We start from the raw sequence: 26,968 nt of genomic DNA on the forward strand, positions 1-26,968 counted from the left end.
TTTTAAAAGTAATAAAATTGGGAAAAAATATGAACAGAGGGATTTAAATAAGGGTTTTTTAATTTATTTAAAAACACAGTAAATTAATACATTTCAAACATAATGTACTAAAATAATGTAAAATAATAAAATTATAAAATAGTATATTTTTTAAAGTAATAAAATCTGGGAAAAATATGAACAAAGGGCAAATAAGGTTTTTTAATTTATTTAAAAACACAGTAAATTAATACATTTCAAACATAATATACTAAAATAATGTAAAATAATAAAATACGAAAATAATATATTTTATTGAAAGTAATAAAATCCATGAAAAAATACGAATAAATGGCGAAATAAGAGTTTTTTAAAAAATTATTTAAAAAACACTAAATGAATACATTTCAAACATAATGTTCTAAAATAATGTAAAACAATAAAATTAGAAAATAGAATATTTTTAAAAGTAATAAATTCGGGAAAAAATACGAACAAAGGGCGAAATAAGGGTTTTTTAATTTATTTAAAAACACAGTAAATTAATACATTTCAAACATAATGTACTAAAATAATGTAAAATAATAAAATACGGAAATAATATATTTTTATTGAAAGTAATAAAATTTGGGAAAAAATACGAACAAAGGGCGAAATAAGAGTTTTTTTTAATTTATTTAAAAAACACACTAAATGAATACATTTCAAACATAATGTACTAAAATAATATAAAATAATAAAATTAGAAAATAGTATTTTTTTAAGTAATAAAATCCGGGGAAAAAATACGAACAAAGGGCTAAAATACGAACATATTGGTGCCGTCTCTGCCACAGGCACCTTCGGTGCCGCCTGTGGCAGGCCCATATTTTTTCTTTTTTTATTATTTTTGTACCATTTTGGTAAATAAAAAAAAGTATACTATAGTATTTTTTTAATTTTTTATATTATTTTAATAAAAAACCCTAAAAACATAACATTTAAAAATAATTAATTATTAAATACTTAAAATTATATACAAAACATTTTACATTAAATCAAACTCAAACTTTAAATATTAAAAGGTAAATTTAACCAGATTAAATCAAACTCAATTTTAGATATAAAAACTCAAATCTAACCCATATTTTAAACTAAATTAATCATTTTCTTTAATCTATCTTCAGGCTAAATATTTTTATTATTTTATTAGAATTATTCATAAATTAATAAATTTAAAAATTCAGTACATACAAAACTTTTAAATCAACTCAAAAAGCCTAATTAATATAAATTATTTTTTTGAGAGATATTGATATAAATTATTAAATTCTAAATTAATTATATTATTTAAATAATATAAAAATAGATTTTAATGATAAATATCTTTTATCCCCAAAGATCAACAATTTCACGGAAACTCTCTTCCTTTTCACAATTTCCTCTTCCCTTCGGCTTCTTCTTCTTCTTCCTATTTCCAGAATTTCAGCCCCTTATTTTCACTATCAATAGCATATGAACCCTTATTAGCCTATTCCCCCTTTCCCCTTTTTACCCCCTAGTTCTTCTAGGGCAAAGATCCCCCGATTTCCCTTCAATTTCGATCCTTTATCTCTGGAATTTGATTCTTTTTTTTTTCTAATTCAATCATGGATGGCAACAAAGACGATGCTTTGAAATGCTTGAAAATCGGCAAAGATGCTTTGGACGCCGGAGATCGAGCCCGTGCCCTCAAATTCCTCACCAAAGCTCGTCGTCTTGACCCATCGCTTCCTATCGAGAATCTCTTATCTGCTGCGGAAGGAGGGAAATCTGACGATCAGCCGGCTTCGGAACCTGTTGGGTCTGCTAAAGATCCGTCTGGGTCTTCTCCATCTAAATCTTCTGATCAACCCTCGATTCGTCGGAGGAATATACCGAATGGATCGGCTGCGTCTGCTTCTGCTTCTTCTCCGGCGTCGGCGGCTGGGGGTACCTACACCGAAGAACAATTCGTAATCGTGAAGCAAATCAGGAAAAAGAAGGATTATTATGAGATTTTGGGGTTAGAGAAATCGTGTTCCGTTGATGATATTCGAAAAGCTTATCGGAAACTGTCTTTGAAAGTTCATCCCGATAAGAACAAAGCTCCCGGTGCTGAGGAAGCTTTTAAGGCGGTTTCGAAAGCGTTTCAGTGCCTAAGCAATGAAGAAAGTAGGAAAAAGTACGATCTTGTTGGATCAGATGAACCTGTTTATGAAAGGAGAGCTTCACCGTTCCGTGGCGGGGGCAATGGATTCAGCGGCTTTTACGATACTGATTTTGATGCCGATGAGATATTTAGAAACTTCTTCTTCGGTGGGATGCCTCCGGCGACGACCCAATTTCGAAGTTTCAATTTTGGGCCTGGAATGGGAGCTAGAATGGGGGATCAAGGCTCCACTGGATTCAACATCCGAATGTTGATTCAGTTGTTGCCGGTTCTTTTAATCCTCTTGTTTAGCTTTTTACCATCATCTGAGCCTGTTTTTTCACTGTCCAGGTCGTATCCTTATGAGTACAAGTTCACAACAAAGAATGGTGTGAACTATTATGTGAGGTCCACAAAATTTGAGCAGGATTATCCGACTAATAGTGTCGAGCGTGTAAGGATCGAGGAGCGTGTTGAGAGAGATTATTACTCTGTTTTGGCTCAGAATTGTAGGTTTGAGCTTCAGCGGCAGCAATGGGGATTTATCCGCGAGACGCCGCATTGTGATTTGTTGGAGAAGTTTCAGTCTGCTGCGGCGGCAGCTTAATGGCTTCTATTAAGGTCTTTTCCATGCTCCTGTAATATTTTCTTGTTCCATTAAGTTTTGAGTGCAATGATTGTGACCATTAAGCATGGGTATAATACTGACATGTAGATATCGGGGTTCGGAGTATATAGTTTGATAGCTTGTTATTCATTTGATATTGACTTTATTAATATAACCTCATCTATGTCTGAATGATATGTTTATTCGTCAAGCATGATGATAGTATGCCTGTGTTATTAGCTTCATGATGATCAAAATTAAATGTGGTTTAGTTAGAGTTGAAACCTATTTCATTTTTGTTCCTTTAATATGCTCTAATTGTTCTTAGCCACTCTGCTCCCATTGAAAATAGTTCTTAAAGCAGTTTATTGGCACTCTATGCTAGTACTTGTATATGTTCTAGAATTATGTTTGTTGTTGTTACTAGTGATGAGGTCTTGGAACTTTTTTGACCATTTAAAACCGTGCCATCAAACCGACTGATGTGACCTCCAAACTCAAACAACCTAGGATACACAATAATAAGCTAAAATACATATTCATAACTAATACTCACCCTCATCAGAACTCCTGATGTCATGTGCCCCCTATTCAAGACTACATGCAGCTTTATATATAGATGCTACCGGGGACTTATTACCTTGCTTTGATTTCAACAAATTATGGAAAGCAATGTCTCTTTTTAATTTTGGCAGTGCTTGACATTGTTATGCTCATTTGCAGTAAGAGACAAGTTTCTCCTGCTAGCGGGTACATGCATACACTTTATCTATGCAGCTGAAACATGACAAAAAGTTTGGCTTTTTCAAATTGTTCCTTTCTAAACACCAAATACGGTGTTTAAGCTAAAGTGCATACATAGTTACATCATCTACAATGCTGGAGCTTAGCTAGGTCTAGTGGTTGCATGTTCTTTTGGTGTACTGCTTGAGGATTCTTATGAAGGAGTTTGAGTAAGGACAACTTGAATCGCTCCTTTTTTTTAGGCATATCTATACTCTTGGATTTTTTTGTATGTCTTTTGATCTACGATGTCATTTGACCATGCAACAATGATTTCCTTCTGTTTGTAGCATGCTGATTTTCGTATTTCAACAGTCATTTACTGTTGTTAAACATAAATTTGAGCTTCATTTATCACCTGTGGGGTTTTCATGGCACCCAGTGTGAGGTGGTATTTTTCGTTAACAGTAATCCTAATGAATGAATTGGATATAATCTGTCATTTGAGCAGGTATCACCGGAGATGAAAATACCTTTTGTCATCGCTTGCTTGTGCTGATGAAGGTGTTGAGAAAGAGTGACTTCCCCCCTTCGTCTTAATACGCTAACAATGTCCATTTGTGATGCAGGCGATAGACTGAACGAAAAAGGTCGTGAATTGTCGCATTGCACTCTCTGCTTTCTGCCCATGCTATGCAAACACACGCAACTGCACTCTGTTTTGGACAGTACTCATGACATGGCAAAAAAAAAACACTAAATCTTTGCAATTTCCATAATTTTTAAGGTTTCCAGATCCTGTATATGGGGTTCTAAAGTTTGCTAAGAGAGCATTAGACCACATACTAATTTTGTTTCTTGACATTGTTTAATGTAAGATGCTATATATCAAGATTGATGCTTGTCCAGAATATTTATCTGGACTCATATTGCATATGCAGACCATCCCATTTTGATGTTAATTAAGCTATATTGACCGATAAAACTGTCTTCATTTCTTGTTTTTCTATCATGAAATGTGAACAATGGATTGTGTTTTAGATGTTGTGTTGGGACATTTTCTGGGGTTTTCAGAACTTTCAGAGCAAAAGTGTTTTCTAAATCTGGACAGGGGGTCAAACTTTTGGTTCGCTGGTTTGATCATTCGATCAATTTGTTTAGTTTAACTAAATAAATTATTAAAAATTCATTAAAAAATTATAATCTAACTTTATATTAATTTTCGAATTAATCGGTCAAATGACTTTTTTTGGATTCGTACTTTAATTGGTCCGATTAATTGATTCAGTTCAAATAATCATGGTGTTTCTGATTTTGAATGGGCTTGTCTTATGGTTAATTATTTGTTCAAGTCCAGAAGTTCATTTGGTATTTCTGAGAGTAAATTTTGTTTGATATTCATTATTCCGTTCGATATTTGAGAAAATATAGACAAATAATATTTTTGAGATATGGACTTAAACAAAACTTATTGAGTGATGAGAAAATATAGACAAAAATAATATTTTTAAGAAATGAGCTTAAGCAAAAAATAAATATCTACTCAGGAGATCCTTTCCCCGAACCCATACGTGTTTCTGTAGGTCTTACCGTAACGGGTTTATCTCTACTACAGAACTGGACATGAGAATTTATCTTTATAAAACTTGTTAAGTGATGGTTTGACTTTTGAACTTGAGTTTAATTGATCTTATTTTTAATTATGTAATATAAATATTAAATATATACTTTTGGTAAATTACCAAACCAAAATGCAAAGGGTAATAATTAAGGTCCCTTGTTAATGCTTTAATCTTTATAATTCAAATTTCGTTGATATAATCTTTCTGCTTGATTTTGCATTACAAACATACATATATATATACAACAAATTATTGGCAAAAGGAAGAAATAAATAAAATCACATTAGATAAATGTTAACATGTTTTTATTATCTTTTTAATATTGACCGGAAAAAATATGGATGCAAAGTAATTGGGATTAACCAAGAATATTATAAAATTAATAAGATAAAAATATGAGTTAAATTTAAAGTTCTAACATAATAAAAGGACCAAAACTATAATTTAACCAATATCTAATTGTGGAGCCTGAGGCCTCTTATCCAGTTGAATTATTGATCGCTAAGAAACACCTTACCCTTGTTATCATTTTGCTTCTCTCAAAGTTCAAAGCTTTATTTATAACACACTAAGCAGTCTAAGAGAAAGTGAAAAAACATCACCCCTACTGAAAAACTCACTCAAGAATAAAGAAAATAAAGGATGGCTAACTCTGTATGTTTCACTTCAGTTTGTTCCTTCAGCACTCCCAATAAACCAGGTACGTTTAAAAGTTTATGCTTTAGTGATATTGGATTAAACCCCATTTTTTTAATTTTCATATTGTTCTTCATTGGTTTTTAGGGATAATTATTAATGATTCTATCCCAAGGAAGGTTATTGGGGTAAATGAAGTGTTTAAGAGCTCCAAAGGTGCCAGATTTCAATCTTTAGAGGCCAAGGTGAGTTTTTTTAACCACCCATCTCATAAATCATCTTAATTTTGCATTTTATTAGTGGAATTGCGGAACTTGAAGTCTGATAATTGCTCAATTGTTGCAAATTGCTTCAAATTCATCTGTAAATTGGAATTTTGGAATTGGATTGTATTTTTTGTACTTTTTTTTTTTTTTGGTGAGAAGATAGAGTATAAAGTAAGGAATTCTTGTTATTCGGACTCGTGTGTGGATATAGGATACTTTTTCGTTTTTTGAGAAAAAAAATGAAGGTCAAGAACTAAGATATTAAATAGAATGATTTCTGAAAATGGCTAAGGCTAACTGGGAAAAAAAACTATGTAACATTCAACTTTATGGTTATCAGACCAGGCATAGATAGTTAATGTATCGGTATTTCGCAATGAAAGTAAAAACAGGTTATGAGTAAGGAATCGATTCATGGGCGGGTTATCGATTCATGGTATGAATCGGAATTATCATGGTTACGGGTTGAGGTCCATGTAAAAGACTTCATTGTATCTTTGTATGTAACTTGGAATGAGAAGGGTGGAAAGGGGAGGGGGGATGTTTTCGGTTTTGTTATAATCTTCTTCGTTTTTTTCTTAATATTCTGTAATTTTCTGCTTGTAAGTTTACCTTAGCATTTGGTTTGACAGGCTGTAGATGATAATCAAAGAGCTAAACCGAAGAGCATTGTTTGCGCTGATTGTGACGGAAATGGTAAGCAAAACCGTGGCTAATGATTTTTATCTTTGGACTGGTCTTTTCGTCCGAGATTAGGTTTCTTTGTTTCTTATGACTAGATATTTCATTGATTATGATAATGCTTTTTATGCAGTCCCTAGCCTGCAATGAGGTAGTTTATCAAAGTGAACTGTTGAAAAATTTTAAGACTTTTTGCTGTTAATGTTGTATATGGTATCTTAAACAATATAGTAAACTTGTTTGTAACGTTTCATCACCTAAACAAAAAAACTTGTTTATGCACTCGATTACCAGGTGCCAAACAGTGTTCTCAATGCAAAGGTACCGGAGTGAATTCCGTTGATCACTACAATGGACGATTTAAAGCTGGTGGATTGTGTTGGCTTTGCAGGTGTGACATCTTCTTTTCCTCCTTCTCCTTCCCCTTTTATCCGTCACCATTCCATTAGCTTTCGTAAATGTCATTTCTGTCATCACGAGTTAACTTATAGCATTCGGAGTTAATTAGTCAGTTTTCCTACTTTACTTGTCTGCAATATTTGGTATATAAATCAAGGAATGAAGTTTGATTTGTTCATGTTGCAAATTTTGTTGTAAAAGAAGAAAAAAATATTAATCTATGAACTGGTCAAGTGGCTACAAATCATAGAACTCTCTCTGTTAGTTTTATGTTTAGGCCGGACCGGATTCCGTAAATGTTAAGTAATTGATATTTTGGGACCTATCCTATTCAATCCATCATTTCCAGTTGTAGAAATCTATAATGCTTCGACTCTTTGTTTTTCTTTTAAGTTCTATGATGTCCAACACTCGTGTTTAACGCATATTCATACATGGTTATGAGATTTGACCCTCTAAATACATTGAAAATCTTTAAAAGAAAAAATTGAACATACCCATGTCAGAGACATACTCGTATCCAACACTGAAACTGGAGTCCGAGTAACAACTAGATTTAAGGACAAATCCTTGGAAGTTTTTTTCTTCTAAGCTATGTTGCTCTGACTCTTAAATTCTTGAAATATCCGTGTTTAACCCTTGTGCTCCGCACATGAGTGTGAGGATATGACCTCGAAAGATCTTCCAAATGCACGGAAGAAAATCTAACAATACCAGTGTTAGCAACATACTCGAGTCTGAGTAACGTAGTTTTTAAGTGTATCAAACATAACGTAAACAAGCAAAATTTGTTTGTTGCAGGGGGAAAAGGGAGATTTTATGTGGAGACTGCAATGGAGCTGGTTTCATTGGTGGATTTATGAGCACATTTGATGACTGAATGTAAAAGAGGCTCAGTCTTTTTGAATCAGTTTTTTTCATGGATGTTTACTATAATAATCTTTTGTAACTTCTGTTTTGTTTCTTAGATGAACGATACCCTTTGCTTCATTCATCAGTATTTTTTCCCAGATATGATTTTTTGATACAGATGTATGCTCAATACATTTATAATCTAAGGAGGCGCGAGATATGTAGCAATGGCAATGGAACAGGGTAGGGTGGTTTTTGCCTCACTCCACCTAATATGTTCCCAACAAAACTTAACTTTGACCCGAAATTAAATTGTTATTTATCCACCTTAAATCTGACCCGAAAAATCAAAACTATGATTAGACTCAACTTGTCTTGAAATTCGATTTCAAAAAAGAAAAAACACTTACCTTATTTGATCGGGTCAGTTCGAAACTTGTTGAGTCTAGATTTTTTTACCATCCTTGGATTGAGATGATACCATCAAAGTAAATATAAGTCGCTCGATCTTACTAAGCTATTAGCAAGTTCATGTTTTGATCACTTAATTTTAAAAGCTTGCAAAATTATAATTGAACTAGGCAAAAAATTTTATTGAAGTCACTGGACTATTGATAAGTTTTTATTAAATCACTAATTGTTAAGTGTTTTTTTTTTAAGTTTGGCTAATAAGCTTTTATTTAATAATTGGTACGATGAATTAGTATCCACTGATTCGTAGGTAAGGCACATTGCACTTTTAATGAAATAATGCAGATTCGAACTTTAAAAACGACATTATTAGGAAGTACAAACACGAACCATAAAATAAACATAAACATGAAAGATATCGAAAAAAAACTAAATGACCAAATTATAGCATCCTAACTTATAATGAAATCTATGCAATTCAGGCCAAGAATAGATCAAGCACTTCCGTCATGCTAGCTTAGCCAAAGATTCATTCTTTTGTAACTTCATTCAAATTGTGATAGACACAATGGATAGTCATCTTGTTCTTGAACCAAATGATGATATATGCAGGGTTTGACCCAGAGTTAACTTACATTGGCTTACGCCCATACTTACAAACAACAAGAACAACCATGTGGTTACGAACATTAAGACAATATCAGTCGAAGGATCTCCCCTGAATGCTTGAAAGATTTCTCCGTTTCTTCCAAACAATGGTTCTTCTCGTCTCTAGTCCAGCTCTGCATTACCAAAGATGAACATAGGTGTTAAAAGTGATGAAATTTACTATGAACTTATAGACCACGGCCTTAAAAGGGAAAGAGAGTTCTGCAATGACTCGATATAACATACCTCAGCTACTTTATTCAGCTTATCCCGGACATTCTGTAACAGTTGAGAAAGGTCACCGTCCCATTTATAAAATTCCAACTCCCTGTTGTTAAGTATCTGCTGAGCTACCTGATATAGAGGGAGGGAATAGGAGAGCTTGAGTATACTAGTTCTTAAATCGAGATAAGGGGGGAGGAAGGTCCATGTGGATTGGAGGAAGTGCCTTCGTTTTAAAGAAAAGCACAACTATAGGGTATTGACTAGATCGAAACTCATAAGGTCAGGACCGAGTAATATACTAGTTAGTTTACCTTCTTTCCAATCATCCGACCACCAGCTGAGTGGGCAAAATACGTGTTGTAGAAATGGCATATGAACGCTTGAGGATCCTTGTCGGATATTTCTTTAAGATACTCAGCATAGGTAATACCGGGAGAAGATGGTTTGGGAATGGCATAACCTTGCTCTTCGAACCACTGTAAATCTTTTGCCAGTTTTTCAGACCTTTCCAATCCGGTATTTCGGAATTCAGCATCTGCAGCAGACCCGGGCATATCAAGTTAGTTTTCTAGCAGTAGGAAAACCATAGTGAAGAATCATTGGACATACATAACATGAGCAAGCTATGAACTGTGTGATGCATGATAAACCATAAACCTGGAGTTAGCTTAGCACCATTGATGCTTTAAAGGGCATTCGTTTCAAGGAATAAAATGATCTAGTTTTAGATGCTAACGTGCTTCGAAGGCTCTGTAAAAGGCCAACAATGTACCTACATCGGACCATTGGATCAAAGAAACAGAGAAAAAAGTAAAGAAAATTTGGTACAGCATCGACATATATTCAACCAAAACTCCATCAAATCAAAATCAAATCTCCCTTGTAAACCCATCTTAAAATCATATATTCAACCAACTATAAAACATTAACAGCTATGGTATATACACACACAAAGATAAACATGTACACAAACCATTCAAAAAAGACGTCATTAACATAAAGAAGAACAAAAATTAGCTACAAAGAGAAAAAGGAAACTTACAGATAGGAAAAGCAGCCTTGTCAATGATAGATTCAAGAGTATCATAAACCAGCTTACTATCCACAAGGAATTTCAAGTACCCATCGATGCTTGGCTCCCATTTCCGTACGGAATGTTCTTCGGGCTGTTTCACTTCCTTTTCACCTTCCTTAGCTTGCTCTTTGGTATGCAATTTCATAGCCACGAACCTCATCTCCTCCACGAACCCTTTAGCCTCTCCAGGATACCTCTTCCGTGGTGTCTCCGTCGTCGAGGCCGACACGACGTAGCTCCGGGAAGCCATCTGGGGGAGTTTAAACGACTGCGTTTTGGAAAACAGGAAGTCCCGAGGGGTGAAACTGGAAGACAAATTGTGAGGAATAGAGGGTGTGAAGTTGGGTTTTTTGAGAAGAGTGTGGGATTGGGAAATTGAGGTCAGAGACGCCATTGAAAGAGTTTCTTTATACTGAAATTTGGTTTTGGGTTGTGAAGAAGAAAACAATTGAGGATTCAACAAGGATATAATAATGAAAAGAAAAATATTAAAAAAAGGGGGGGGGGGATTGAATTGGCGGTTGGATTACTCTTGATCTTGAAGATGAAGCGATGGAAAATAAATTGCTTTAAAAATTGGGTGTAATGAGAAGTGCAAGTTTTATGGATTGCTTATATTATCTAGGAGAAATCTGCCATTGTTGCATCATTGGATATCTCCAGTTTTTATAATTTTAAATCAAAATCCGCCAAACTGCTGTCGTCTCATTGGATATTACGATAATATCATTAATTTAATTTTGAAGTATTTTTTGTTTTCTTAAATGTAACAAGTAACACAATTATAAATATAAATATAATACAAATGGACTAAAAATGGGTATAATCCGAACTAACAGGATTAAAACTCGCATGATAAAATTTAGAGACCTATACATATAATTGCTTATAATAAGTCTCGAACTAACCCTCCAAATATTGGTATTAGCCTTTGGAATGTATTGTAACCTCACACTACCGTAAACATATCATAAAGTTGTATTCTATCTTTTTTATTCAGAAAATAAAAACAAATTCTTATATATCAACATCAAATGTTGGTGACACGTAAATTTTTAATAATAAAAATTAATAAAAATTTTAACAGAAATAATTAATTTACTCTTTAATTTAACATACAAAAATTAATTTTCTCGAAAATATAATCTAATTTATTGTATATTTCTTAAATTGCGTGTTCATTCATCAATTCTTTTCTTCAAGGAATCTCTAACTCAAACGTGTAAAGGGCTAAAAGCAACTAAAATAGCTCATAAGTACAAATGAATCTTGGATGTACATTGTACACTAGACCGGTCTACGGCCTGGTGGCCTGGCCTCGATTAAATGGGCTCATTGTTCTGGAGTTAGGTTTAGACCCAAATTTTATATTAAATAAATTGTTTTTTAAATTAATTTATAAAATAAATAAATAATAGTGTGCAATTAAATTTCGGTTTTTTAAAATTTTATAAATAATAAAATGAGTTATTTTTAGGGGTGAGCATTTTATCAAATCGAATGAAAAATATTTGATTTAGTTCAGTTAATGAGTCTTATTTTATCATCTTAACTCGTTTTAAATATTTTCCAAATTAGTCGAGTCAAATAAATTTATTCAAGTCAAATTAAAAATAAATAAACTGGTCATATTGAAATCTTGTTGACGATATGACTAAAATTCAAGTTAAAAAACGCAAATATCATATATATTTGAACACTTTTAAAAGAAAATATGATAATTAGTATGATAAACTTATTTTAATAATTTATTTGTTCAAGACATCATATAATTTAGCATTTTATATATTTTAAAGATTTTAAAAATAATTTAATTTTAATATATTTTATAAAGAAATTTGAAAAATATTTTATAAAACTAACGAGTAAAAATTATCCAAAGAGTATTTACATCAATTTATTATTCTAATTGAATTTTACAACTCGAATTAAACTCCAAAAAATTGAATTGCTTATTGTAAAATTGAACGTCAATAATGACAATGAATCGCAAAGCAAGAGAGAAAAATAAAACACACAAAATTTTACGTGGAAACCCTTTCGAGAAAAAATCACAGGCAGAGGGAAGAAAATTCTCCATGTCAAATTCAAATGATACAAGATGAGAGACGATTACGTCTATTTATAAGTTTAAAAATCTTATTCTAATCAAAGTCAAATAGAAGTGATGCAGTAAGATTAAAAACTTTGTGCAGCCTTCGCCCTAATAGATCCCCCTATCTTGCCATTTGTATTTTATTTTTAACAGGAATTTGGGTCACACAATTTCTAATACTTGTTCAAATTGATTTGAAAAAAAAATTGAATAACTCAAATAATGCAATTCAATTAACTTGAAATTCAAACAATTTTTTATTTTTATTTTTTAAATTGAATCAAGTTTTACTTACCCGTAGTTATTTGAATGGATCAAGTTGAGTTAAATTCAACCTTGGTTTTTTTTTTCTTTTTAAGAATTGGACCATAACTCAACTTAGCTCGTAAATATGTTGTAACCGTTGAGCCATCAGTGTAATATTAACTACCTTGTTTGTAACTCCTACACAAGTCGTATAGTCTATTAGCGGTTGCTTTGAGTAATTCTATGTTTAGATGTCATATATCGTATTATATTATTCGAGTTTTAGTGTGATTATTGAATATAAATACTTGTCAACGTAGATATACTAAATTTTTTTAGGATTTTATGTATTCGGGAGTCATATATATATATATATATATATATATATCATAGTTTCATATTTACAATTATTTTATTCAATAATTTTCATATTTACGAATGAGTTGAATACGAGTTTCGAATACATATTTAAAAGAATAAATAAAATGTTGGTAACATAGGGTTGGTGGGCTTTGATAATGGGCTAATGGCAATGGATTTGCACATATACCCCTAACCACCTTCATTTTGGTTGATTTTTTAAAAATAACTTAAAATTTTATATAAAAGTATTTTTAAAAAATACCATTTTTAAAAGTTATTAATGGTTTTTATTTACTTTGAAATATTATTTTAGAAAAAAATTCAAATTTATTTTAATAATTTTATTATTATATGTTCTTATCATATCTGTTATTTTTAACACAATACTTAAAACCATCTATAGTCCTCTCTAACCTATAAATAGGAAGATAATGCATTTCAACGCACTCAAACTCACATCTTCTTATATTAACAATAATACCATACTAATCAAATTAAGACTTAATCCACAAAAAATACTTTTAAACTTTAGCATTATGAATGAATCCAAAACATATCCATTAAAAAAATTCAACATGCTACATGATTGTTTGAGATTTGACTTGTTGTTTTGGACATTAACAATCAATCATATCTATAACTATATCTTTATTTAGAATTTAAAGGGTTTGTTTTGATGACACCTAAGCATAGATATAAAATATAATTTAAAGTATTGAAGTTGAGAATTTACTTTTAAAGGCTTTTCAGAAAAAAAAAATAAAAATAAAGGATTGGATTATTAGACAACAATGCAATGTTATTAAATTAAGTATCGGGACGATTGAGTCTTAATTAGATTAGTATTAGTGTTGTTGTCAGTGGGAAAGGATGTGGGTTCGAGTGTGCTTTAGAGCATTATCCTCCTATTTAAAGATTAGGAAGGGGTTATGAGTAGTTTTAGATATTGTATCCAAAATAGCAAATGATATTAATGTTCAAAAAAAAATTAAAAGTTCGGGATTAAATTTAGAAGATTATTTGTACAATTATGATGCAATATTCAATTTGATATACGAACTTTGATTTTATACAATTTAATACATAAATATTAAATTTAGCTCAATTTTCACAAATAATTAACATCGTACTCGATGTAGCATCATTTAGGAAAAATTTTATATACCTAACATGAAAATTATTGGATTTATTTAGTTTTTAAAATATTTACAATTAAATCAAAATTAAAATTATATATATATAATTGAAACAAAATTATAGTTTCTACATTAGGCATATCATTTATAAATATTTTTGTGTTATATTTTACGTGTTTAAAATGATATAAAATTATACAAAACATTAAATGTTAATAATTTGTTTAATATGAATTTTGAGAGCACTATTTTATGCCTAATTAAATTTTTTACAAGTGTTTATGTTGATATTTTAATTATGTTCCATATAAATTTGTCATAATAGTTTAATTGTTAAATCTAAATAAAAGTATTTAAAATAGATATTATATTTTTTATGATATATATAAATATCATGAAACATTAGAAATTATGGACAAAAACATCACTATCCACTAGTTAATCATTTCTACAAACGACATTTATTTATTTAAAATGGTCAGAAAAATTATGACCTACCAGGAAGGAGGATTTGATTGGAGGGATGTAAACCAAGTTGATATTTTTTTCTCACTTGTGAAAAAGATAGTGTTTGGCTGGAATTTTATGTATGATAAATTTGATAGGGACTTGCACTTGAGATTATTTTCTGGGTTCTTCATGCTTTTATAATAACTTGACTATCAAATTCTCTCTTTGGATTCTACGACGTTCATATCTATTTGTATGGTGGCTTCGAGTAGGAATTTTTTTAAAAGTATTTGTGTTTGATATTTACACATGTTTTTGATACAATGTTTAGAACTATTCATAGTCTCTCTCAGCCCTTAAGTAGGTACGCCCTCCTACATTGACAACAATGTCGATACTAATCGAACTAAAACTCAATCAACGCCCGTATTCGACACTTCAATTTGGATAATATTGAATGCAAATAATAAGTGGAGTATTTTATAGATATTTGATTTATATGTAAATAAATTTTTTAATATTTTTTGAGAATATTTTAAAATTCATGTCTTATTAATTTTCATATTATTTAGATTCTTAGGATTGAAAACAAAAATTATAAATTTCAGGCGAAACATTGAAAAACTCTCTCGTGGAAAAGAATTACAAATTAATTTAACCCTAATAAAAATATAACCACCATTTTTTATGTCAATCACTACGTTATTCATCACATCATTACTTAACGTATCATCAAAGATTTGATGTAAAATTAAATTCAAGGGCTCAAGCCATGCGAGCTTCAATGAAAATATTAATTTGAAAGGACTCGATTCATTGCTAACTTTTGATTGAAATTTTAATTGAATATAATTTTTCTTGTGAGCTTAACGGATATTTTAAATTAACTTACAAAACTGTTTAAAACTTAAAACTGTATAATAATAAAACTTATATTCTCTAACGACATATAAATTTATAATTTGTAATTTGTCCCCTAAACTTGTCCAAAAGTATTAAATTAATGTCTGAATTTTTTATCGAGTTGGTACTTCTATTCTAACACCTTAATTTGTGCTGATGCGACACTATCAGCCAATCAAATAGTGACACATAATAACTTTCAATATGAGATGTGATAAATTAAAAAGTTTAGCAATCTTTAGAAATTATGATTTATATTCCCATCATCCCCACAACCATATCTTACCTCTTAAAAATATGCTTTCTAAAAATATGATTTGATTTGCTGTGTGAAAAAAAAAAGGCGAAAGAAAATATCTAAGAAATAAATCAATAATTGAGAGAGGTCAAAAGACGATATTATCCTTTTGATTTGCTGGTCTCTAGAAAGCAAAAGATGGGGGATTAGGGTAGGCAGAATAAAAAAAAAAAATCTAGGGAAAGAAGATCCCACTTTAACCAATGAACGACAGCCCACCTCATTTAGAGCCATGGACTATGGTATGGACCCACCCAGCCACCCACCGTGTGGCTCCACCACTTGCGCACCACGGTCCCAACTTGGTCAACACCATCCTTCCCGCTACGCGCCGGCATTTATATGTGTTTTAAAATTTAAACATGTTTTTTTAATTTTAGGCTCCGTTTTCATTGAAAATGACTTTCGAAAAATAGTTTTTAAAAAATGACTTATTTTTCTAAAAAAGTTAATATTTTTTGGTGTTTGGACGAATCTATATAAAATATTTTCTTTTATTTGGCGAGTTCTTTAAAAATATTTCATAAAAGTTATTTTCAATTAAACAAACATACATTTAAGATTTTTTTATTTTTCATTGTTTAATTGAGTTTATTTTACATCTATAATTTTATATTTTACATATATTAAAAATATTTTATTAAATTTAGGTTCATTGCAACGATTATTTTTTAGTTACATTACTATCAATTGAGTATTTTTTATTTAAAATGTGACATTAACAAAATTGACAAAAAAATCAACAATGTCAACAGTTGGACTTGATTTTCAAATCTGAAAAGTAGAGGGACTAAATTTTTGAAAATAGAAGTACGAAACTAAATTGCAAATTTGTGAAGAGTATATAGACTTAAGACATATTTTAACATTTATACTACAAAACATTTATTATTAATATATTTATAATTGTAATAAATATTTAGTATTAAAAATTAATATTGATATTTTCAATAATATGTGAATAATATTATTTAAAATTGTTATTTTAAAATTTAATATTAAAATAAAATTTAAATATTAAATAATTTATTAAAAATAATAAATTATATTAATTATATTAATAATTTATTATATGACTAAATATAAATAATTAAATACGTATGTTTAATAATATTAAAAATATAATATTTTATATTAATATTTTAAATATTTTCAAAAATAAAAATAAAATTTATTATCAATATAATAATATTAAACTTGATTTAAGTTAATTTTTATATAAAAGCAAAATTATATATTGAGGAGCTCTTTTCCGAAAAATGACTTACTCTTTTCAAAAGGGTAAGTCATTTTACAATAAAAATGTTGTTTCAATGCACCAATAAAACTATCATTGTTGGAAAACTCATTACCAACTTCAAATTCACCGGAATCTAGTATCAAACTTGTGCGATCATGCAACCTATGTGGTAGATCTGGAAACTCCAACGCATCATTTACAGACAGATCGACATTATGCATATGGGCTGGAGGTGAGTATGTCCTGAATCTTGGATCTTCTTATTCATCTGAACCCCCTTCGACATTTTCAGGTTCGGTTGGAATAGGCTCTAGTTCAGAAAATAATACAACTTCTACACCATCGGACCCGGGCTCTTAAGGTGGATCCACATCGGAGTCATCTTTTAACCCACCATCATCTGTAACATACGAGGTCCCCTCACCGGTGGACGTCGTAGGGAGTACATCATCCATTCTTCTGGGCATTTCATAACGTCCCCAATTGGATGTGGATTGCCAACCACTACAAGTTGATGCCGTTCTCCAATACGTATTTCCAGCATCAAACATCGACCCATCAAGGTGCATGTCCCATCCACTGACAGAGTGTCGTGCAGGGGATGTGTATTCCATACCGCTACCAAACATGAGTTGTTCCGTATTTTGTAACCCACTAACCAAGTGTCGGTCAGGGGTCGTGTATACCTCTCGAACAGCAGTCGCAAGTGCATCATTTGGCGATGTAAATTGCACATATAACTTCGTATAGGGTGCTCCACTAGCGAGATGAGTTTGCACCATTACTTCCAAGCTACAAGCACATTTTACGTCGAACGAGTCATATGTCACTGGATCAACAGAAGAACAAAACCGATAAATAATAGACAGAACTTTTATTGACGTCATTCCGAATATTTTACGCCTAATTCTTTTACGAAGTTCTGTCAAATCTATGTTCTGGTTAAAAATCAGTCGCACTGTATTCTCCGATAAAAAATAACACCGTTCTCGGTGTGACGAACCTCACCATCATAGTAAATAACAGCACTAATACGTTCATTCATCTTTAATTTCTATCCTTCTTAGACTCTTTTTTTTTTTGCTGTAACTTATGCAATCTGAGAAAAAATTTGCCTCATTTATAGCCTCAGGCCAAACAGGAGCTACTATAGCAAAAGCGCGTCCATATGGGAGCTTCTTTCAGTACTTTTGCTGAAAAAGCATCCTGCTTAAAGCGTTTTGACACTATTTGCTCCCAAACGTCTACTCAAAATTATTGTTTTAGGAGCTACTGTAGCAAAAACGCGTTCACGTGGGAGCTTCTTTCAGTACTTTTGCTGACAAAGCATAATGCTTAAAGCGTTTTTGACACTATTTGCTCAGAAACGTATACTCGAAATTATTTTTTCAGGAGCTACTGTAGCAAAAGTGCTTCCACGTGGGAGCTTCTTTCAGTACTTTTATTGACAAAGCATCCTGCTTAAAGCGTTTTTGACACTATTTGCTCAGAAACGTCTTCTTGAAATTATTTTTTCAAGAGCTACTGTAGCAAAAGAGCGTCCACGTGGGAGCTTTTTTAAATTAACACTAAACCCTAATTTAATTTTTTAAAAATTTTCAATTAATTTACTCAAGTAATCCTAAACCCTAATTTAATTGATTTTTTTTAAAACCATAAACACGAAACCTAATATAATTTTGAAAAATTTATAATTAATTTAATTAATAAACCTTAAACCCTAATCCTTTATTTATTTAATTTTTTCTTTAAAACCCTAACTCTAAACCTTAAAACAAAAACCCAAAACTCTAACCAGCAGGAGATACGGGCAAAACGCATTCTTGAGGGCGCGCTTTATGTCCACGTAGGCAAAGCGCTCCCTTGAGGAAGCGTTTTCCTACCTTGTCACCTGACAACGTGCTGACGTGGATGCGTTTTCGGGGAATTTGACCATTCCTGTAATTAATTTTTTAATGGGCCAATTTCAGTAATTAAAAAAAAAGGCTTTCATTGGTATTTTGCCCATATTAATTAGGAAAATAATTTTTAAGATTTATATATATAAAAAGATTATATGAATATCAATAAATAATGAATATAGTGATAAGGTAGAAACGCTAAAAATCTACTTTCTTTTACTTTCTCGGAAACCAAACAGCTGAGGAAAAACCCACGTGCTGATCATCACCATGAAAGGTTCAATCAGATCAGCGGCCCAAATGATTTCCGTACATCCACTTATTCTCCCGATAAAAATCCAGCACCGCCTATTCCCTTCTTTCTCAACTTCTCTTTTAACGCTGCAATTGCAGCTGAGAAGCATTAGATACCCCAAATCTTTGGCTTATTTCTACATATTCACCCTTTAATTTTCTTAACTTTTCAATTTAGTCCAACATGCTTTTAAGGAGCGCATCGATGCCGTTACTTAATTCATGGGTCCCACACTCGAAGGAGCCGTCGCCGGAGCTCGATTCGTTGCACCTGATTGGCCGAACCCGATCCGTTTCGCTCAGGATTTTGTGTTCGAGCTCGAGCTCGAGCTCGATTTCTGTTGGGTCGGGCGATGACCCAAGCAGGAGGATGACGAGGGCGGTGTCGGAGACGGATCTGAGGGAGATGGTGGTCCCTAAGATGAGAGAAGTTAAGCGAAACAATGGGATCTTGAATACGATCTTTGTTGAGGAAGAAGAGGAGGTGGAGAGAGAAGAAGCTGGATTTCAGTGGCGGAGAACGGCGTCGCTCGCGGTGGAGGAAGAGTGTGAAATTGGCGGGGCTGATGGTGGTGGTAGATCGGACAGTGGTGGTGATAACGAATGGAGCTCGTGGGATTCGAATAACGGAAACGATGGTACCGAGTTGTATTATCAGAAAATGATCGAGGCTAATCCTGGAAATTCACTTCTCCTCAGCAATTACGCTAGATTCTTAAAAGAGGTAACTTGGATTCTTTTTAATGCTTAATTACATCAAACATCCCAAACTGTTACTTCATTTTAAATTGATCCTTAAATCTCAAAACATTTTAATCGAATCCTATTGTGTCAGTCAGGTTGAATCCACTATGAACTATATTTAAAATTCGTGATTAAATTGTAAATAAGAGTTGTTTTTGCATTAGATTAGATTTAAACTGCCTAGATACATATCTTTTACCTTAAATTTGAGCTGATATCTGATCTCTGTGTTTTTTTCTTTTTCAAACTAATGGTTAGAAGGACATTTGATTAGCAAACTTGAGACTAACTTAAATTTTAAGTCGTTATTTAAGGATACGCAATTAAGTTTAAAAAAAAATAAATGAAGGGTAAAATAAAACGAGTTTTTGAGTTTATCTAATGTGGGAAAACCGGACAGGTTCGTGGGGATTTCGTGAAAGCCGAGGAATACTGCGGGAGGGCGATCTTGGCTAATCCAAATGACGGGAATGTTCTATCTATGTATGCTGATTTAATCTGGGAAACTCACAAAGATAGTTCCAGAGCTGAAACTTACTTCGATCAAGCTGTTAAAGCAGCTCCTGATGACTGGTAAATCCCTCCTTCCCCAAAAAAACTAAATTCTAAACAATGGGTTTAATCGTTTATGTTCAACCACACAATGATTGATTGAATATTGTCATCTTTGTTTTGATGAAAATTTGCAGTTTTGTGCTAGCATCATATGCAAGGTTTCTTTGGGATGCTGAGGAAGAAGAAGATGGGGAAAATTTGAGTGAAGTACCAGAGCCAAGCTTTATCCATGGAGTTTCTTCAATGCCTCCACCTTTGACTGCTGCTTCTTAAGAGCCTTCTCTGACATGGCTTGTATATTTAGCTATTTTTCTGACTTTTTTTGTTCATGTTACCTTTTTCTTTGTTTTTAAGTAGAAATGATATGAGTGAATTATGTGTAGTTATTGAGAACTCTGTTTTGCCTTTTCTCATCCTTGGTAATACCATATAATGTAAAAGGAAATATAAATAATATATGAAAAATAAATCTTCCAGTGAATGTTCTTGTTTCTTTCTTTTCAATCCATCTATTTTGATTCCTTTTTGTGAATTCAGGTTATTGATGATTATCATTTGTAAAAAGATTCCCTGTTGTTGATCTTATCAAAAGATTAAAAGACAAAAACCACTGTTTTTTATTTGTATTTTCCTTTTTGGTTGTTTTGTTATTATTCATTGCCTTTGGATGGTAATAAACTTTGTGCAGGCGAGAATATTCAATTCTTTTCACGTTATCTTTTTGACTTAATTAATCAAAGATTGTGCCTTAATCCAACTTTATGAGTTCTTTCTTTTCTTTGCAGAAAAAAAAAATGAAGGAAAACTGTGATCAAATTAATTACTCATGTATGGTGTAGCTAAAGAAGATAACACCCAGATTTTTTTGATAGATCTTGGATTTTTTCCTTCTGGTGTTTTTCACAGATTGGGGAGCACATGAAGGCAAAGCTTTTTTCCTTTTGCAAGGAAAACAAGCTGTTGGGAGACAAGGGGAGCTGAGGAAGGGGATCAAATGATCCAAAACCAACCAAGAACTGAGCCACTGACCAAACCGATCCCCAGGAACACGACCAGCACGATTGCAGATAATTCTGCTTCTGACACTGGTACGGTCTTGGGGGCTAGGATCATCAACACGCTTGTTAGGTATCCATTAGTCAGTCCGAGCATAAATGTAAGCACCACTACTGGTATTTCACCCTTAAGCCACTTCGGTCCATGGAGGCAAGCTGTGAAAAGCGGATAAAATAAAAGCCTGGATATGCAAGCCCATGTAGCTTTCTTAATGCTCTGTAGAACATATATTGCAGTCAGAGACTTTCCCATGAAATCTGCCACATTATACACTGTGATTAGTAAAACAGGATACCAGTCCTGTAGAAATTTTGACTCCAGGTTCTCGGCTATAAATCCAGGGAAAATCGACAGGGTCACTACGTAAATCATGAGAATCCCAAGTGCTGGCCAGCAGATCTTTCTTGCCACGGTCCAAAACTGTGGCCTGGAGCAAAATGGGTCATCTCCAAGAATCCTGTAATGTTGTTGCATAACTGGTAACTTGTATAGCAAATTGCAGCAAAGAATGCAACAAAGCTGGATAGTTGCACTGACTATAAAGTAGAAGTGAGCACTTGCTCGCAGGCCCTCTGGGGTTTGTGGAAGTGAAGCCTTAGTTGTTATTCGCAGGAGTGAAACCAGCACACCTGTATGTCGAATTTAGTTAGATATTGGAGTCACATAACATTGCAGATCACACAGCAACTGTTATGGTCATTCTTACAGGAAATATGGAGATTAGAGGAATAAAGGTTGCACTTTCATGGAATAAATTTCATACTCTGAAAAATCCTTTCAAGACACGCAGTGAAGGTCACTAGGTCTGATATTAGCTTTTGGCATGTTTTCTTGTATATGGTTTATGTAAAAGTCACTTCATTCTTGTCATTGATATAGTTTAAAACTACTCTTAGATGATTGCTTGATTCAGAAAAGCAATAGGAGAATCATGATGGGAACTAAACAGTGAAAGTGTTACCTGAAGAGGCAGTTCCAGCAAAAATAGCCTGCATGTACTGTTTTGGAAGCTTTCCAGCTGATCCTATCAAGCTCCCTGCTATCAATCCATCCGCTAAACCGCATATTACAACGGCTGTGACCGTCACGAAATAGGCTGCATTCTGTTTCTCTTCAGACCAACCACCCTGCCACACCCAGTCTATAGTCGGAGCCACCATTAGGGAGAGAAGAAACATGGAAAACCCCATGTTCAGTCTAAACCTACGAGTCAGAGCCAGATTTGTCCGGCAGCATGAACTCGAACTTATCATAACAACTAAAACCAGCACCGAGGTGCTCATGTAACCCACGGAGAAAACCTTTTCGACATGCTTGGAAGGGTAGAGATAACCGAAGTAATCAACAGCCGTGATGAAAGCATTCCACGGAAGCAAATTGCCTGCACCAAGCAAGAAATGGATTACATAAGCAACTCTGTAAGTATCCCTTGGCTCAAGCTGATGACCTGTTGAAGCCTTTGGGTTTTCCATTTCTTGCATATCCTGCACTTACAAGAGTGCAAGTGCAGTACTTTGGCTGGAATTTAAGGTTGCCAATAAGGTATAAGGTTGTTCTAGAGAATTGATTAATTGACTTGTTGATTAGAATGGCATATAAACAAAGCTAAACTGAGCCTAACAGAGAGTAGCAGCTTAAGCTAGTCAATAGCAAAGAGGCTTAAATGGTATTTGTAATGCAATATAGCTTAGCTAGCTGCCTTTGTGAAATTGGTTTAGTTGAACCAGCTTGACTAACCATGGGAGGGCAAGCTGGAGCCACTTGATGATGGGATTTGATTGATGGGTTTGGGATTTTGGAACCAATGGGGGGCTCATGCTTGTTAGAAAATATGCGCTGTTTGTGGGGACGGTAATGGATGGCAAGAGGTTGAAATACCTTTTCTTTTGTCATTGCTTTTCTGCTACCACTGCCCATGGGTTAACATGCCATTGGTCTTTTCAGGTTAATAATCAGAATCTTACCTGAAGGACTAGGGGGGGCTGGCAATGGCATATTTCAGTAGCCTCGTGAGATGATCATTTCACAACTTGCAAACATTTATTCTCGGTACTCGTATGGATATAAGGATGTGATCTTCGAAGGCAGACACTCATTCAAGTTCGAGTAACATAAAAAAGGTTCAATGTCTGCCTATTTTTATGCCTATTGTATTTGATCATTTGAATTTGATACCTTAAAAATAAAGTATATACATGTTTTAAATATGCTCTATCATATTTTTTGAAGACTCAATTAGAACATTTTGAAATTCTGAACCATTTAATAGAAACGTTTGGTGCAATTAATTGGAGTATGTTTGGACAGTTGATGTAGTAATTAGCCATCCATCTGCAGGAACTTGATTCCATCATCGTATGTGTTGTTTTGAACTATTATTCCCTCTCATCTTCACCACTTTCCGCCTATATATGTATTTTTACTTTGAGGGAGCTGATAAATGAGAGACACATAAACACAGTCAAACCATGAATTTGTGCTTTCCAGAATCAACCACTTCTTTGGTGAATTTGATCATAGTACATTAACTAAAATTACTGGTTTTTGCTAACATATTATGTATAAATTGTTTGAATTACTAATTTTTACTAATTTCTTGAATATAAATTATTAAATTGTTGATTTTCAAGCCATCTATTCAATGATATGGTTTAATCGTATTATCATTTTTTTTGGGTACAATTACAGGTGTCTTCATCCATTTTACGATATGAACCTAGTTTTGTTCGGGTCGGGTGGTGTTCAATTAAAATCTTTCCAACAATAACCGGTTAACTTTTTGAACCTATAACAAATGAATGTTTGAAAAGGACTTTAATAACCATTTCATACGATTCAAAACTAAATGGATTAACTTTTCATAAAGCATATATATCAAATCCCGATAAATTAACAATTTAAAATAGAGAAATTAATATCTTAATTTTTATAAAACAATTATCTTTTAGAAAAAAAGAAAGCAAAGCTATCATCAAGTTTTCCTTAGAATTTCACACTCATGATAGCGACAACAACACTAGCAAAAGAAATATGGAGCAAATGGCTTTAGTACTAAGCTTTTATTGATGCTTTTCATGAGCAAAGTTAGAAATTAGGGCAAAGTTAAAAATTCGATTTTAAAATTTAAAATAAAATTATAAAATTTTGAGAGATTAAAATAAAAATTATGTTGAAAAACAATTTAAGCTAAATATTTGACAAATAAAAGAGAAAAAACTAAAATTGATAAGATGTCATTTAAGAAGAGGGCCAATGATGGTAATCAAAAGGTAAAATATGACCTGTTACTTTTTACTTCCAAAGTAATAACAATTTTTGGAATTTTGCACACTTAATTCAATCTTTTTATTAAGATATGATAACCACAATTAATCACTTTTCTTTTGTTACAAGAAAAACTAACATTTCGATTTTTTTAAAATAAAATCTTTGAATAATCCATGTAAAATTATTTAATTTTGAGTATTTAAGTTTAAAATTTATTATCGTATATTATATATATGAGTTTCGAGTTTTTGTTGTCGTTTGTAAGTTTTAGTTCAATTTGTTGGCTTTAGTCTGAATTGAATTAATTTTTGTTCTAGTTGTGCCGAATGGTATGATTATACTTTGTGATGTCTTAGACAATCTATGCTATAATAATTTGATACTTCTGGTTCCTTGAAATGTATTTTTATTTGTATTTGTAATTTTAAGTTATTTATAGTCTTTTTAAAAAAATAATTAGAGTGAGATATAATAGACTAACGAATTACGTGACATTTGATTTCGTTGTTTGAATTTAGGTAATTTTTGGAAGATTATTTTATAATAAACCCTAATTTCTTTTTTCTTCAAACCTTAGCTTCTTCTCCCTTGATTTGCCCAATAGTGTTGCCAGCGTTCGGGCTAGCTACCACCTGCTTTTTTCTCTCTCCTACCAACTCTCTCTTCCTTTTTTTTGTCCTTATTTGCACCATGTGTCTTCTCTCTTTTCAGTTTATAGATCTATTTTGTCTGTTGTCTTCACAAGTTGTAATGGACAACGGTGTCTATCGTCATTGAAACTCCATCGGCCACGAACAATTTCTCTTAGAAAGTGAATGGCTCTTCGTCGGCTTCTTAATCTGTTTTTGTTTTGAGAGCATTTCAGAATTATAAATGATTTCATGAGTCGGTTTGAACTCGTGTTCTCTTTAGTTATATATATATATTGTTTTCCCTTGCTTATAAGTCTCCACTTTTAGAAGTTTTTGTCTGCTCTTTCAACACGTTTTTTAGACTTGCTTTTGCAAATGATTTTTCGGGATGGTTTTGTTGATGTCTTCTCCAATTAGGTGGCCACACAATCGATTTTGCCCACCACTTTGGACCATCTGAGACTGATTTTCTTATCGTAATAGTTGCTTACAATCATTCTAGATATGTCATACTTGAGTTGTGATAAAGTTAATTTTCAATGTGTCGTAATGTTTTATTGATGCTGAGGTTAAAGCCTTTATTGTGTTGATGGAGCTTATCCTTCACCGCAAATAAATATTTTTTTTTACTCAAATCATATAATTCCATTCTTAAAAGAAATTTAGGTAACTTTCGATTCGCAGTGAGGAGTACTGGGCCATATGAATTACTAGCAATTTGTTTCTTTCATAGAAAATAAATAAATAATTAAAATATAAAATTAAAAAATATTACCAAGAATCGCACTGATAGTTAAACTATTCAAATCATTAATTCTTAATTTAATCGATTAATTCCATTATAACACGATAATTTAAATAATCATAAAAATTCAACAATAATTAGAAAAAAAATCTAAAAATCATAATAAAATAAAAATCCATTACAGTTTATTTAACAATAAAACTAAATTTTCTGATATGATATAAATAAACAATTTTCTTAAAAAGAGCCCACCAATCTTGTAGCCCAATTACTCATTCAAATGCTTGGGCCAAATTCCTCTTATACAAGTTGTAATTGAAAGTCCTTTGGGCTTCACTTAAAAATAATAAAAACAAAAACTCTTTCTCCACTTTCAAATGCCCCTTTAAGCTGTTTTTCTTTTTAATATATATTTACTAGGATATGTTGTAGAAAGAAAAACGCGTCCTACAGTGTATGCTTTCAATCATGTCAGTTGAAAATGTGCTTTACAGAACGAGTTTTCATTAAAAATTGATAATTATGGTTAGATATTTACGATGTCGTCTTTGAATCCTAGGTTTAATTCCTTCTATAAGTAATTTTTGCATTTTTTATTTCATATTGTTTAACAAAATTTTATTTTAATTAATTTTTATAATTAATAAATATATTATTTTAAATTTTTATTTTTAATTAATAATTATTTAATTTATAAAATCAAATAATAAACATCAACTAACTCTTTTATTTATTTTCTCCACCTATATTGTGGGTATGGCGATTTCTAA

At 32.2% G+C, this 26,968-nt stretch overlaps 5 protein-coding genes across 6 annotated transcripts; 3 read left to right on the forward strand and 2 right to left on the reverse strand.

Moving 5' to 3' along the window:
- The first annotated feature begins 1,355 nt into the window (after window positions 1–1,355).
- LOC105782800 (chaperone protein dnaJ 49) lies at window positions 1,356–4,392 on the forward strand. 2 transcript variants are annotated; one of them, XM_012607794.2, is made up of 2 exons: window positions 1,356–2,749; window positions 3,970–4,392. In XM_012607794.2, exon 1 carries the CDS (start codon window positions 1,608–1,610, stop codon window positions 2,733–2,735), a length of 1,128 nt encoding a protein of 375 aa, XP_012463248.2. In that variant the 5' UTR covers window positions 1,356–1,607; the 3' UTR covers window positions 2,736–2,749; window positions 3,970–4,392. The 2 variants fall into 2 exon arrangements, with proteins under 2 accessions (XP_012463248.2, XP_012463247.2); XM_012607793.2 differs by having other exon boundaries at window positions 4,088–4,392.
- Window positions 4,393–5,599: 1,207 nt separating this feature from the next.
- LOC105784077 (hypothetical protein) lies at window positions 5,600–8,052 on the forward strand. The gene is made up of 5 exons (XM_012609863.2): window positions 5,600–5,780; window positions 5,864–5,961; window positions 6,615–6,678; window positions 6,958–7,054; window positions 7,864–8,052. The coding sequence occupies exons 1-5, from the start codon at window positions 5,723–5,725 to the stop codon at window positions 7,940–7,942; spliced, it is 396 nt and encodes a 131-aa protein (XP_012465317.1). The 5' UTR covers window positions 5,600–5,722; the 3' UTR covers window positions 7,943–8,052.
- Window positions 8,053–8,842: 790 nt separating this feature from the next.
- On the reverse strand, window positions 8,843–10,925 carry LOC105783901 (heme oxygenase 1, chloroplastic). Its single transcript, XM_012609613.2, has 4 exons — window positions 10,241–10,925; window positions 9,510–9,733; window positions 9,220–9,327; window positions 8,843–9,107 (listed from the first exon to the last, which is right to left on the reverse strand). Exons 1-4 carry the CDS (start codon window positions 10,665–10,667, stop codon window positions 9,015–9,017), a joined length of 852 nt encoding a protein of 283 aa, XP_012465067.1. The 5' UTR covers window positions 10,668–10,925; the 3' UTR covers window positions 8,843–9,014.
- An 8,305-nt stretch (window positions 10,926–19,230) lies between these two features.
- On the forward strand, window positions 19,231–20,979 carry LOC105782140 (uncharacterized). The gene is made up of 3 exons (XM_012606661.2): window positions 19,231–19,923; window positions 20,344–20,516; window positions 20,633–20,979. The coding sequence occupies exons 1-3, from the start codon at window positions 19,384–19,386 to the stop codon at window positions 20,769–20,771; spliced, it is 852 nt and encodes a 283-aa protein (XP_012462115.1). The 5' UTR covers window positions 19,231–19,383; the 3' UTR covers window positions 20,772–20,979.
- A 314-nt stretch (window positions 20,980–21,293) lies between these two features.
- Window positions 21,294–23,205, reverse strand: LOC105782139 (equilibrative nucleotide transporter 8). Its single transcript, XM_012606660.2, has 2 exons — window positions 22,516–23,205; window positions 21,294–22,183 (listed from the first exon to the last, which is right to left on the reverse strand). The coding sequence occupies exons 1-2, from the start codon at window positions 23,033–23,035 to the stop codon at window positions 21,489–21,491; spliced, it is 1,215 nt and encodes a 404-aa protein (XP_012462114.1). The 5' UTR covers window positions 23,036–23,205; the 3' UTR covers window positions 21,294–21,488.
- Between the last annotated feature and the right edge of the window lie 3,763 nt (window positions 23,206–26,968).

This window comes from Gossypium raimondii, chromosome 13 (genome assembly GCF_025698545.1).
Source record: "Gossypium raimondii isolate GPD5lz chromosome 13, ASM2569854v1, whole genome shotgun sequence".
Lineage (NCBI taxonomy): Eukaryota > Viridiplantae > Streptophyta > Magnoliopsida > Malvales > Malvaceae > Gossypium > Gossypium raimondii.